We start from the raw sequence: 14494 nt of genomic DNA, 5'->3' as shown, positions 1-14494 counted from the left end.
GTGGAGTCAATTACAGTTTGTGCAGAACATCATCGGCTGCAAACTCTCCCATTGATTCCACTGAAGTGATGTGCAAATAGGGTCTTTTCTGACCCATCCCACCCACTAGTAGAAACACGAACAGCTGTCAGCTTTCATGCTGTGCAGTGAATTCCACTTCCTCTGTCTTATTTAAATAGATTATTTGTTGCACATCACGTCACATTTTGCACAAACTAAATTTCATTTTAGGATTCTTCTGTGTTCTGCGATTCTTCTTTTCTGAAAGCAAACATCAAGGCAGTCCAGTCCCCTCTTTTCCTCCTTTATTAAATGGGATCAACAAGAGATTAATTTCAATAGATTCTGCTTTCAGTATCGACACCCTGCAAGTGAAGGCTTAATGTTACTGTAAATTATGGGATGGGAAACAGGTTGTTGATTAGATGACTGACATATGAGGTGAAGGTGTAACCTGCAGGAAGGGAGTGGTAATTAATCACTCTGTATCTTTGAGATCATTTTGTGTCTAATTGTGGTCGTTCTTTGTCTTTACGATCATCGCGTTTCTATTTCAGGTCATTTTCGTGCTTTTAGAATATTTAGTTATTGGGGATTTTAATGTCTTATCTAAGATCTTTGACATTCAAATAAGATATTAACACTAACTTCACACAGATGCCCCCTGAGACTGTGTCTGTGTTGCCTGTTCATTAATCCACCCATGTGTAACCATTAAAACCATGCAACCATAGAACAGCAGGGGGCTAGAAACTCTTGCAATCACAGAATAAGCACTCAAAATGTGCTTATTTATTGTTCTTTAATATTAAAACAGCCAAAAATACCCCCCCCCCCCCCTTCACAAGAAGATAAACACAGTACAATAGAAACAGTCAATAACAACTTCACATCCGGTTTCTTTGACTCAAAGTGGCTTCAGATGTTACAAAGCACAGACGGTGAGGAGGACGGCAGCAGGTTGGTTTGGTGGGTTTCATCGTTAAATTAATTATGAGACCATGGCTGTAACCACGGCTACCAAAGACGTTGGCATGGCAACCAATTGCTAGCCATGCTTTAAGGGCATTATCACAACTCCGCTCCTGTAACATCATCGTTTTCCTTGTTTTATTCTCATGTGTTAATAGCAGTTTGGATAATTAACCTCCGGTCACCGGTACCCCCTCGTTTAACAGCTCAGGACACATTCAGCACTGTGATTAATGGCATTTATGTCCAGCTGACAGTCAAGAGCGCTCTCAGGTTTTGTGTTGCTTCAACACGTATGATGCTTCATCGATAACACTGTGACATGGGAGTGTTTCCAAACAAAAAACAAAAAACGCTGCAGCATAAAGAGCAAATGTACTTTAAATAATTCATCCAGAGCAACAGTTTGATGAATCGTATTGAATAAAATAGAAGCCAGGTTCAAGTTTAAGAGGTTTAATACTCTCGCAACCAGTGTAAAATTATAGAAACAGAAAAAAACCCTACTTGTCCCATTAAATAACAGCATTAAGCACCGATGATTTTAACACGAGAGACACATACACTGCAGCAGAACGTCCACATCACAGTTTATCTGTCTACATGTAAACTACTGCTGCAAATGAAATCTTCCTTTCTGCTTCTTGTTTGTGTAAATAAAATTTTGTTTTGAAGGAGTTTCACACCAAAACAGAACTAAACACTGTTGGAGTAAGTTGTGAACTGTGTCAGGGTGTAGATCTGGTGGAGAGGTTAGAAAAAAATATTTATAAAGGTAGTAACATCAAAATGCTATCATTGCTAAGTTTAATTTACCTTTACTACAGAGTGAACAGTTTATTGTATTTTTTTATATTTACTGACCAACAGTAAACTAAAATAAAGTTGATTTCTGAAAAAAACTGTAGTTTACAGGACCTTTTTTCATTCTTGGCTAGTGTCTGTACATATAATAATCCTAATAAGTAGCCTGAGAGGCAAAACCCAGGGCAAAAACTATGAAGTGAGGGGCACAGATCTAAGATTTTGAAAAGAGATGGGGGACATGTCCTCATGAGGCAACTAGTCCTGGTCCTGTACGTCTATACAAATATTTAATGATATTTCTGTCTAAAAGCTTCATGACTCCACAAATCTGCAGCCATAATCGGAGAATAACCACATAAATATATACAGTAAGACTCGATATGAAGTGAAACACATGCTGTGTTTAAAGTTTTCCTCTAATTTGAAGTGGAGTAAAAGTAGAAGTAACATAAAATGAAAAAAACAGCGTCTGCTAAAACTAATGGGTAAAAAGAGACGGATTATGACCTCTTTAGCTTGCCACAGTTTTAACAGTCTTTAAAGCAACTTCCTGACAACGACGCTGTCAAACAGTTGTTTATTAGCTTGTTAGCATTAGCATTAGCCCTCCATCTATTAGTATTAGAGAGACTGGCTCGTTAAAGGATTCGTCCATTAGTCTGTGTTTCACATTTTGAAATGAGTGAATGACTTTAATCATGTCCTGCTCCAAAATTCTTCCATATTTAAAAAAAAATTACATCTTAAAAACAGAAAACAGACGAAAAAGTCAAAAACACTTCCCACTGAGCCTCTATTAGACCTTATCTAGAAATCGCTCATGAAAACTGCATCATGACGCGTGATATTTAGCTAAATGTACAGTCGAAGCTTCACTCTACTTTTGTCCATTAAACATTGTGCTACAGGTATAAAACACACACACACACACACACACACCCACACACACACACACACACACACACGTGTAGTTGTCCAGTAACGATTCTCTCACTCGTCATCCCGCTGGTCGAGTAATGATGACGTGTCAAGCAGACATCCTCTGAAATATCCAATTAGGGAATGAGTCAGCTGAATTTGGCTCCGTCTTGACAGGAAGTGTCCCTCGTCTGGATAAATCTGTGCCAAGAACACGCAAAACTCAGAAAACTCACACATTTCTTTTGCACCAAACTGTTTTTGATGTATACAGTTCACAAGTGGATGTAAATGTACGTATATGTTTAAGATTGTTTCTGTGAAGGCAAATTCTACATTTGTTTGGTCCCAAAATCAAACATCCCTTAATAAATGTGCTTTTCAAGGTGAAACAAGGTTTTATGAGCCCAATGTTCTGAAATGTTATCAGCAATTGTTGTTTTGCATCTGCAAAGCTCACATTATTTACAATATTAACATCCATTAATCGACTCATCGGCCAAACTTTGTTCAAACACACTTATTCTAGTTGATTTATACCAACTTTGTAGCTATTCAACTGTGTCACAATGACGATAAATACAAAGTTCAGCAGCGAGTTAGCTTAGCATTAATGCAAATTGTGAAAATGCGTTATTTATTAATATTTATTATTATTTATTTTTATAGTATAAGAGTGATGTGTTTACCTGCATACTATAGTTGGCTCCGATCTTTATTAGGTGTTTGATGAGCTCTGCCGAGTGCTGGAAGTGAATGTTTGCTGTGGAGAAAAACAAGATGTGGAAATAAGCAGGGTTCATTTCACTGCTGAATAAAAGCTCCAGCTGTCATCAGAGTTTTAAAGTTCTATCACAGAGACGCTCATTTCAAAAGGAAACCAGCTGAAAATCCTCACACTTACATTTACTTCAAGAATTCAGTTTTACTCAGTGTTGTGCAACGAAAGCTGCAGAGAGAACAAAGTGTGCGTACCGTCAGCAGTGCCGTGAGCTAGAAGCAGCGTTCCTCCCTGCAGACCTTTCATGTTGGACAGAACTTTGGACGCCTGGACACACAGATCAAAACTATGTAATTAAATCAAACTAAAATGATTTACTGTGTATTAGTAGCCTGAGCTCAGTTAAGGGATGTAAAACAAACATAAAGACACAAATACACTGTGAAAATGACCAAAGAGATTATAAATGACCAAAAAGAGACAGAAATGACCAAAAACAGACAAAAATAGACAATGAAAAAGAAAAAGGGGACAAAAAAGACTAAAAACAAACAGAATAATTAGAAAAAAAGATGAAAAAATGCACCAAAAGAGAGAAGTTAAGCATCATAAAGATCAACTCAAATATGAAAAATCAACAAAAAGAGCCAAAGGTTTACAGTGAACACAAAATGAAGAGTGAACACAAAATGAACAGTGAACACAACATGTGTGGTTACTTCTAGACTTGAAGTAAGACTAGAGCTTCAATAACAAAACAACTTAAATATATATATAAAGAAGAGTAAAAAAAAAGATCAAACAGATTAAAGTAAGTAGTAGAAGTGGTTGGCGACCTTTTATTGGGACCCAGGGGCCAAACTTTCATCTGTCCAAATCCACTGTTTCACTTTTATTTGCTCTAATTTATCACAAAGCATCATAACGTCTCCATATGCTGTGTAAGCAGAAACCTTCATCTGTGAAGTAAGTGGAGTAAAAAGTGTTCTGTTCCTGAAGCCACATTACATTTAGATTTGATACTATCTCACCTCCATCATTCGGGTTTTCCTGCTGGGATTCAAATCTACAACCAGACAAGTTCAAACCCGCTTCCTTCTCTGTGTCTGTGTCTCTGAGGACCGAGCACATTATGACGTCCTGCTGATTATTGTGTGATCGGATTGTGCCACATCGCCCTTCCTTAGATATCATTGGAAGCAGACAAGGCCTCCTGCTGTGAGCGTCAAAAATAGCGTCCTCTGGCCCAGTTATGGGAAACCCACTTAGCATGAAAACACACTTGGACTGTAACCTTGACTTGAAGGACGACTGTGAAGTCTTCTCCCTCCACTATCGCTGTTATTCTATTTTCCATGTTTGTTTGTTTTTCTTTTCTTTCTGATATAAAAGACACAATGTGGAGACACATTTTCAACAGAGGGGAACTGTTTTGTTTGTGCTCCTCATTTTTTCAGTATTGTGAGTCTTTATTTATCTTTTAGTCATTATGTGTGTGGTTTCGCTGATTTTGTGACTGTTTTCAGTGGCACTGTGTTGCACTTTGTCTCTTTTTAGTCAGTTTCTGGTCGACCTCGGTCACTCAATGATAATTTCTGCTTCTATTTTGCATAGTTTAAAATGCTTTTATTATTTTTAGGTCATTATACAACTTGTTATGCTTCTGCTCCAGCAATAACCAGCACCAGAGACATTATGTTTTCCAGTTCTCCATTTGTCAAGGCCACCGAATTCTTGCTAAAAGAACACTTGGAGGGAATTTCTTTGTCACTTGGGCTCAAGGATGAACTGATTAGATTTTGGTCATTGTGACCTCATGTATGTCTCATTCTTGTCAATATCACATCACTAGAATGAATTTATTACATCTGTCCTTAAACATCTGTTTGGATTATGCATAAAGTCTTTAGAATCTCAGTCTAGACAGACGTCTATGAATTACAACGAGCCGGGTTAGTGGAGACATACGACCGCAGTGCATTTGTCATTTGAGTTGAGTTGTTGTGCATCTCCATCGGAACTTTCTTCAATCAGGGCCCTATCAAGCCTCTGGGCTTGTGACCAAAACACGGTGTGATGCTGACAGAAAAGTATTTGCTATTTTGGTTTTAGTACTACTACTAATCAGTAGTACTTACATTACTGGATGAGTTTTAATCCTGAGCTGAGCCCATTTTTCTGCACAAAGGATTTACTTTAATACCTTAGGTGTGTTTCCCAATCATACTTTAACTTAAGTGATATTGTCTGTGCAGGACTTTTACAGTATTTTATACTTTTACAGCAGGAGAACAAAGCAAACCTACAGAAAGGGAGAAAACTGCTGGGCATCCTTCAGGACTCCTAATCCTGTGCACAGAATGGGTTAAAAGACTAACAGTAACAGAGTCCCTGCAAGATTTTAACTCACTGACTCAGAAGCTCGAATGATCCACCATCTACAGGGTTTTTGGCAAAAGATAAGATGGTACAAGACAAAATAAAACCTCAGAACACAGAGAGCAGCTCACTTGATATCTGTTCTCATCAGTTGACGGTGAGCCCAAGTATCTCTCTGAAAACGCAGAGTCTGGAAGAGTGAAAGAGCAGAAAACGAGGTTTTGTTAGTGAAGTAAGAAAAAGAGACACAGAGAGGTTCCTTCCTCGTATGTTGAACTGATGTAGACTGATTTAGCTAATTATCCCTCTACAGTCTGTTTCCAGGCTCAAATTTTTATTATGTTTTGCTGGAAACACAAGAACCAGAGGATTTCCAGACACACCTCAGTCTATTAAACCATAATCACATACAGCGGCAGCTCCTCTGCAGTACAGTAGCCCTAACTCTGGAAATAAAGAAAACTTTTCATCCTAAAATCCAATAAGCCTGAATTCCCGAAAGCAGAACCTGAGGATAATTAAAGTCACATTACGCAGACAATACATCTGAAAAAGATCAAGTAGGATAAAGATGTTGTGAAGAAGGAAACGGGAAGAGTCAGCAGCAGCAGAAGTAATAACCATTTCCACGTCCCAGCAGTGCGCATTAAAGAAGTTCAGGGTGATTTTAATTCGACGTCTCGCTCACCGTACATGGTCCAGTCAATGACGGGCGCCTGAGCTGCAGCACATCTGATCAGCCTGTCGGTCGACTTCAGCATCGTCAGAGTGAGGAAGCCACCGTAGTCCTGATGGGGAGACGTTGAACGTACACTATCAATCTGATTTCAGGGCTGTATAATTTAAAATGTGGCCATAGTTGGATCTAACAGATATTAGATAACTTGCACGAGCAGTATTTCTTGTGTGAATGTGCCAGAGTTCAACATCTACTGTGAGTTCCTGCACATTTTTCCCCTTTATGATTCAGCTTCTTTCTGTTGATCCTGTTGTTGCTGTACTGGGCTCAGACAGTGTTGGAGCGCATCAAACACTAATTTACACATATTTACACACTTAAATACAATTTATTATTAAAGAATCCTTGTCAGTGTGCAGCACATATTTAGAAATTAGTACAAATCAATTTGTCTCATTATGGAAAAGTTTAAAATTTAAATATATAGAAAACTGTACTAATAAGTTAATAATCTGTTTAAGTCAATAATTGTGTCCCAGAGATGATAAAATCCTGTCAGGAGTCGAATTAATCCTCACTGAGCATCACAGCTTCAATCACTCATCTGAAAACATCAACGTGAAAGATCAAGTAATTCACAGAACAAACCTCTCCAAAGACTCCGACACGAGTGCGATCGATGAACGGCAGCTTGGTCAGGTACCTGAAACACACACGGACTTTGTTTTTAAAAGGATTAGAGGACGTTTTATGTTTCACATCCTCAGCTGACGTCCTGTGACGCCTCGATTGAGACATGAGAAAATGAAGTACAAACTAGCAGCACTTCACGCTCACTGGCCGCGAAAACAAGATAAAGTCCTTGAACATACTCAACTCTCAGGTGATCTACTCATGTATTTACTGAACGTTTCTGCACTGAAATGATCAAATTCTCTTTTGTCTCTTTCTTCAGAAACCTAAACTAAAACAAACAGGAAAAGAAAGACAAGAGTTCTTTATGACTTTTGCAGAATTAAGAATAAACCTCCTCCTTTAAAAAGGTTTCCTGAAAAACAGAAATCAGAGCGAGATGCAGATGCTGTTGTGACGTGTGTTACGTACTCTACAGCTGCGATCTGGTCCTCTGCGTCCACTGTGCCGAGCCTCTGATGGACCTGCTGTAAAACCCTGTGAAGAGACAAACGATGAGACGTCACACAGGATGAAACCTCGTCTGAGTCTGACCTGGACGTGCTGGGGTCCAACTTTTTGTGTATATTCAATAACAGAAACTGTTATTAAAATGTAGCTACAGTACCTTTGACCTCTGAACCCGGAGCCTCTCCCGTCGAGTCGCGCCACGATGACCTGCTCTGAACCCACCAGCACCGAGTCCCAGTCCAACCTGAACTCCTCCGTCACTGCCTGATCTCCTGGAGAACTGCCCCTGTCAGGAAAGAGCCACAGTCTCATCAAACAACATTTTATTAATGTGTTTGTCTTTTGAAACTCTTTATTTTAATAATAAAATAAGAATAAAATGCTACAAAATGCTAAAAATGTACATAAACAGACAAAAATGTTCAAAAAGATCCACAAACCTTTAAATAATTATCAGAAAGAGACAAAAGAAAACCAAAAATTATGCAAAACAATCCAAAAAAGAAAAGATAAATAATCAGAAAGTGATTCAACTCCAAAGAGACAAAAAACAACACAGACCAGTAATAACCAGAACCATTTATTTCCACTAAATGTTGGAACTATCTTCATTTTGCAGCTATCTGAACACAGAACATCTATTTTCCAACTATCTGTAGTAAACTTTCATCTTTGTAGTTATTTCTTGTATGTTTTTATCTCTTTTTGCTCTTTTTTCAAATGTTTCTGGATACGTTGGTGGTTTTCAGTTACTTTTTGGTCATTTTGTCTCTTTCTGATCGTTCTTCATCTCTTTGTCGTCTTTTACCTGAACTGTGAACTCTGTTTGAATCTGCATGACATTGTAGTTACATGAATTTGCAGCTATGATGTGATGTTTCGTGCTGAATCCTTACTGCAGCTCACAGTGCTGCAGTAAGTGTAAATGAAGAAAATGGAAATGTAATCAAGGCGGCGTCGGCTTACACAATAAGTAGAAGACCATAGAGGTAGGACTCAGAGAAGTCAGGAGGATAGATGAGCTTCAGAGGCAGCTCTGTGAGAGAAGAGAGAAACATTAGCTGAAGGAGACAGAGGTCGGAGAAAAGACAGATACACAAACAGGAGGACGGTGCAAACACACACACACACACACACATAAAGAAGATCAGAGACTGACACGGCCGATAATTATCGTACCAAAGTTGTCATTAGTGATCATCCGGATATCAGTCTGGATCAGTCTTTTCGTGTCCAGTGCAGAGCGCAGAGGGTCGTTGTTCTCCAAGACGAAATACGCTGTGATAGAAGAAATGATGGTCAGAAGGAAGTCGGCACAAATGAAGCAGCAGCATGATGGACTGTTCTCATTGATCCTCCATCAGATTCTGATTCATTCTATTAGCACTGATTAATTAAAATGTGTAGTTTGATGTATAAAATAAAACCAAGTGTCCATATGTTAGAGTAAAGACGTTACAGGGATGTTACGATTCTGTGGTGTGCTGTAACTAATAGGTGCCAGATGTTGAAGGACTGGAGTCACGTTTCTTAGAAAATGATCGATCGGCTCATCGATTTATAGACTCATCGATTCATTGATTCGTGGCTGCAGCTGTGTTATATAATGTTACGTATCAGCAATAGCTGCAGTTTTTGGTTTCAGAGTAAACGGTCTCACTCTCAGCTGAGTTATAGTTTAATGTTCCTGTAACACTGAGCTGCTGCTGCTCATGTAGAGTGTGTGGATGGAGAACTGTGATGTGGTTGTGTTTTCTACTGGTTAATAAAAAGTGATCACGTTGAAACATCACATACTGAATGTGAAGAGTAGCCCCAGCACAGCTGCTGTAAACACATCTGGGCGTCCAGCAAAAATATTTGGCTCATCACACTGTCTCATTAGATGAAGATATGTTTGTATTCTTTCTTAATTCCAAACATACACTGCCCATCCAAAAATAAAGTCACCACTGGGATTGACCTAAGCAAATAAGTAATTACTGCATTGATGATTATTTTAGTTGACAACAAGTTATTTAATCCTAACTGATGCAGTGAGTAGCTTCTCGTTTCTTAAACAACCATGTCTGAAGACACATTCTGTGGTCGTGGAAAAGATGTTAATCTGTTTGAGAAGAGTCAAATTATTGTAATGAATCAAACAGAAACATCTAAGGAGATTAAAGAAACTACTAAAAGTCGGTTAGAACCTGTCCAATGCATTATTAAAAACTGGAAGGATGGTGGGAACCATCATCTTCAAGGAAGAAATGTGGTCGGAAAAAAATCTTGAAGAATCGTGATGCATGATCACTAAAATGTTTGTGAAATCAAATCGTAGAAAAACATAGTGGAGCATTTGCACACGCAGTGAAGGGACCTCGAGTTATTGGGACTAAACAAGAAAAAAAACACTTAAAAACCACACTGTTTGGACAGTGCTATGTTCTTACCTGATGACACAAACATATTCCAAGATGATAATGTCAGGATTCATCTGGCTCAAAGTGTTACTGACACATCATTTTACACATGGACTGGCCACCACAGAGTCCAGACCTTAACCCCACTGAGAATCTTTGGGATGTGCTGGAGAAGACTTTGTCTGACTCTCTGATCATCAACACAAGATCTTAATGAAACATTAATAAATGTTGTGAAATTGCAGAAGGTTATTGAAATGATGCCACGGTGAACGTGTGGCGTAATCAAAGATAAAGGTGGTCCAAGTAACAGTGTGTGACTTTTTTTTGGACGGACGGTGTACTACCACCGATATAAAACAGGTGTTTTGGACACACTCAGACTGGACCTTTTAAAGGTAATAAACACAGATTCAATCCGAGCCACACAATAAGGTTTCAGCCTTGATAAATCACATTCTGTGGGTATTTACATTTTCTTTCTCCTCTATTTTGTGCACTTTGGCAAAAACACCTCACCTTTAAATCAAGGCCAAAGTAAACTATTATAAAGTCTAAATTTAAACTTTCATAACTTGATGCTGATAATACTGTTTGAGACAGAGTCAAGTGCCATGAAATCCAGATGACAATGTTTCTCCAACCTCAACCAAGTGCAACCATCATTACGTTAATATAATAAAAAACATAATCTGGTTGAAATTATGTTTCCTGCAAAACATATTCACAAAATGAGCAATACAGAATAATTCAGGGTTGACCTGCTTCCTTTCTACGGTGTCTGGAGTATTGTTTACATCATAAAGCGACAACATTTGTAAGGTAACACTACATTTAGGAAGGAAACTATTATTATATGAATATTACTCCAGTACTTCCACCTTATAAGCATCCTGTTATCGGTAGCACAGATAATCCCTGACAGTTCCTCTTATACGTTCATGTTTCCTCTTAGTGGAGAAGCAGAAGGTGAACTGTGAGGTCCCGCAGAAATAAAGACGACAACAGACAACAGTCCACATAAAATATTCAGCACTTCATCCAGGAGCTGCATCAAAGAAAGGGCATGACTGCATTTTTATTTTAGAGCCGCTAATCCACACAGCGGGCAGGTTTATCTGTACACGTACCATTAACAAGTAATACTGCATCATCTCGTGGCTCAGTATCAATGAGTAAATGTCACGTTACATGAAGGGCAGAGGGTGTACAACGTGAATATTTCATCAAATGAATCTGAAACTTTACTTTACTAATGGACCACGTGTGCACAGGAGCCCAGATTATTTGCTTCTTATGGAGATGAACAGCAGCTATTTACCGCGCGATAAGAAACAAAACATCTTCAAATGTACAAATTCCCAATGCAGTCTGGCATGGCATCAAATCAAACAGCTGCTTGTGTTTTCATACAAATGACACTTAATTGCTGCCAATTATTTTCCATTTCAAAGAAAGCCTCACATCAGAACAAAACGGCTTCATCTAATCAATACAACGAACACTCACAGTCCACGTCATCGAAGCTTAGAAGCAGCACAGCTGGAACTCCTGGACCTGCAATGGAAAACACATCACATTAACATCTCATTATGAACAGATTAAACATTTAAGATTCAAATTGTTGGTGACGTGTTTTACTGAAAAATGTGGGTTAAGATCACATAAAAGCAGCAAATGGACTGAAGTGGACCAGTCTCACAGTTCCCAGGGTGAAAACTAAAACCTGGAGCTTCCTTTTGCCTTCGTGGTGCAGTTTTTGGTCTGGATACTAATTCACCATTAACTGGAGTGCTGATTTAAATAAGGTTAAAACTTATGCAAGCACATATTTTCACATAGGATATAGTTATATCCTTAATTCTTTTAAATGACCTTTAAAGTGTTTCTTGCATATATTAAATTAAATCAATCATGATTTGCAAGTACTGCAAGATCAGGTTAAGATATCTAATGCATCATAAAATGGAAATAATTATTTAATATAAAAAAAAAGAGAAAAATGCTGAATATTCTCTGACTGCAGGTTTCTACTTGACTTGATTTACAGGTTTTCTTTGTCAAATCATTCTAAAGTGAACATTTTGAGCAGCTCTTTATTTAGTTTGAACAAAAGAAGACGTCTGACGAAGCCACTTTGGTCACTTTCTGTATTTTTGTGCATGTTTTGACCTTTGTTATAAACCAACACACTGAATAGTGATAATAATACTAAAAGAACTCATCTGGAGCTTAATGAGTAGTATGAACTATGGTTGGCTGCAGCCCTGATACCTTTGCAGTGCAGGACGGCGTGCTGTGCATCTGGGCTGATGTCAGCGTTGAAAAACGTGCACTCCTCCCTCAGTCCACAGGTGAGACATCGCCGTGGAAGCAGGCCGAGGGTCGACACACTGACAAACAACACATTTACTGAGCATAAAAAATAAGAGTGCACTTCACAAATAACATTGGAAAGTGACACAGGTTGGAGCAATAATGAATGTGTCCTTCTGTTCTACCTGTATAAATGTCTCTGTTGTGCTGATTCTTCTGTGCTCAGAAAGTATCTGCAGAGGAAAACAGAGAAACTAAAGTAGGACAAGGTCACGGATCCATTATGCATCTGTCTTCAGCAGACTCGGCACACAGTGACCGGCCATGAACACATCAGCACAGTCATGAACCCTGTGGCTCACAAAGCATTAGATTACACTTCAGATGTCTTAGAGCTCAGTTGGTAACAGTGCACTATTTAAATGACATATAAAGTATTTTATTCAGAAGAAGCATTAAGGTTTTTTCCTTTATTCGTCTTCTTCTGCTTCACAGAAGAACATAGTTGGAGCGGGGACACAAATAATCCTGCTATAAATCATCGGACAACTCTTATTTTTAAATGCACACTGATCCTTGTTCCAGTTTGAGCTACATTCAGGATTCAGAGGCAGCGAATTTATATTTAATATACAGTATATAAATATATAACTTGCACTTACAATAATAATAATTATCCAATATAACATAGTACAGGTGGTTTATTAATGTGATTAACTGAGTTCAACTCACATGATCTGGTTGTTTTCGTCGTAGGCTAAGATCTGTGTCACCTCCCAGTCTCCTGACGTTAAGTGGCGAACCTCGTCCTGGTCACGACGTAACTATAAGAGAATCCGTTTGAAGCATTGAAAACACAACACACTCCTGTTTTAGAGTTTAAGAGGGATGTTTTCCACTCTCAAGGTAAGAAGAAGGAGAAGAGCACGTTTCTGGTTTCACCTTTTTTGTAAACATGGTGATGTGGTGGAAGTCTCCCTGACCTCCTTGTTTCACGGGTAGAGTGAGGAAAAACCTGCTCCTGTCCTTGGAGAACAGCGGCTCCTGTCTCTGTAGGGAGGAACACACATTTCAGAGGTGACACACTTCAGGCATGAATGAGTTCAGGTGTACTCTGCCTCAGTAATAGAGCTTTACCGCTCAGAGGAAGAAACAGTACAGCTGGAGATGTACAGAAACAGTGGGGAGGTGGTTTGACTGTAAGTGTTGACTGTGTGGAGTCAGATTTACCGGTCTGGAGAGCCATGTTTCTGACGAGTCCTCGTGTCTCTGATGGAAAAGGAAAAAACAATCCACCTTATAGCAAGATACATGTTTAAAAAGAAGGGTTAGAGAAATAGTAGTAATAGTAAGAATTTATTCATGATTTGATTTGAAGCAATAAAAACTAAAATCTGTGATTTGTTTATTTATCTGATAAAAGTACAAAGAAAATATTTTAGTTTTGTTGTTTTCGCTTTCCCCTACTTGAAATGTATGGTGCAGCATGAAAAGGACAGTGACGGCGACGTTTGTGCCTCAAGAATTGGAAAATATTCCACTGAAAACCTGCAACAAGTTGAATCTTCAGCTCCCAAATGATTAAAAAGTGTAATTAAAAGTGAAAGTGATGTGACACAGTGGTAAAAATGTCTCAGTAGGTGTCAAACTCTAAGTGTGCTGTGGGTTTGTCAGGGAAACACTCCTGATCCTGCTGTGTTTCCAGGACTGTGCACAAGCTATAGACACTTCATATGTTCAAGTTCTCACTGATATGTCCCGAATTCAACCTGCAGAGTGAGAACGACGCCCCAACATTGATCCAGAGTCATAAAGAAGCGAGAAGAATACATGATTAGAACAAGGAGTCCTGCAGCAGATGGTCCGGCCCCCACAGAGCCCTGATCTGAACATCATGGTGAGAGTTAATCTCACCCGCTTCTGCCACAGCTCCACCTTTAAGTCAAAAACACTCACCTGTAGACACACTCCTATGGTGGAGTCACACACCGTGAGCAGCGAAGCATTCTGGGGCCTGTTGAGCCACCGCACGGCGAGGTGAGTGTTACTGATCCACTTCACCGTGGTGACATAGAAATCCCTGCAGAGAAGAGGAGCAGAGGAGAATCAGACCGGCCTCTGCTGCATTTCTGTGCATTAATGTTTGAGCTTCTT

The 14494-nt window shown here is 39.0% G+C and overlaps 1 protein-coding gene across 2 annotated transcripts in view; it reads right to left on the bottom strand.

Moving 5' to 3' along the window:
* Positions 1–801: 801 nt before the first annotated feature.
* Positions 802–14494, bottom strand: part of LOC113163284 (inactive dipeptidyl peptidase 10-like) — a 50311-nt gene continuing 36618 nt past the window's right edge. For both annotated transcript variants that reach the window (XM_026361762.1, XM_026361764.1), the window contains exons 11-27: positions 14297–14420; positions 13571–13609; positions 13283–13390; positions 13073–13164; positions 12526–12573; positions 12299–12417; positions 11534–11581; positions 8799–8897; positions 8586–8655; positions 7777–7905; positions 7581–7646; positions 7125–7179; positions 6486–6585; positions 5929–5987; positions 3673–3745; positions 3387–3460; positions 802–2898 (exon numbers count right to left, since the gene is read on the bottom strand). In XM_026361762.1, the coding sequence (XP_026217547.1) occupies positions 2770–2898; positions 3387–3460; positions 3673–3745; positions 5929–5987; positions 6486–6585; positions 7125–7179; positions 7581–7646; positions 7777–7905; positions 8586–8655; positions 8799–8897; positions 11534–11581; positions 12299–12417; positions 12526–12573; positions 13073–13164; positions 13283–13390; positions 13571–13609; positions 14297–14420 (1432 nt within the window). In that variant the 3' untranslated portion in view covers positions 802–2769. The remainder of the gene's footprint in view (positions 2899–3386; positions 3461–3672; positions 3746–5928; positions 5988–6485; positions 6586–7124; positions 7180–7580; positions 7647–7776; positions 7906–8585; positions 8656–8798; positions 8898–11533; positions 11582–12298; positions 12418–12525; positions 12574–13072; positions 13165–13282; positions 13391–13570; positions 13610–14296; positions 14421–14494) is intronic.

The sequence above is a fragment of the Anabas testudineus genome, chromosome 2, assembly GCF_900324465.2.
Source record: "Anabas testudineus chromosome 2, fAnaTes1.2, whole genome shotgun sequence".
Taxonomy (NCBI): Eukaryota; Metazoa; Chordata; class Actinopteri; order Anabantiformes; family Anabantidae; genus Anabas; species Anabas testudineus.
Note: the sequence above shows the minus strand (reverse complement) of the source record. Positions and strands in the feature narration are given on the sequence as shown.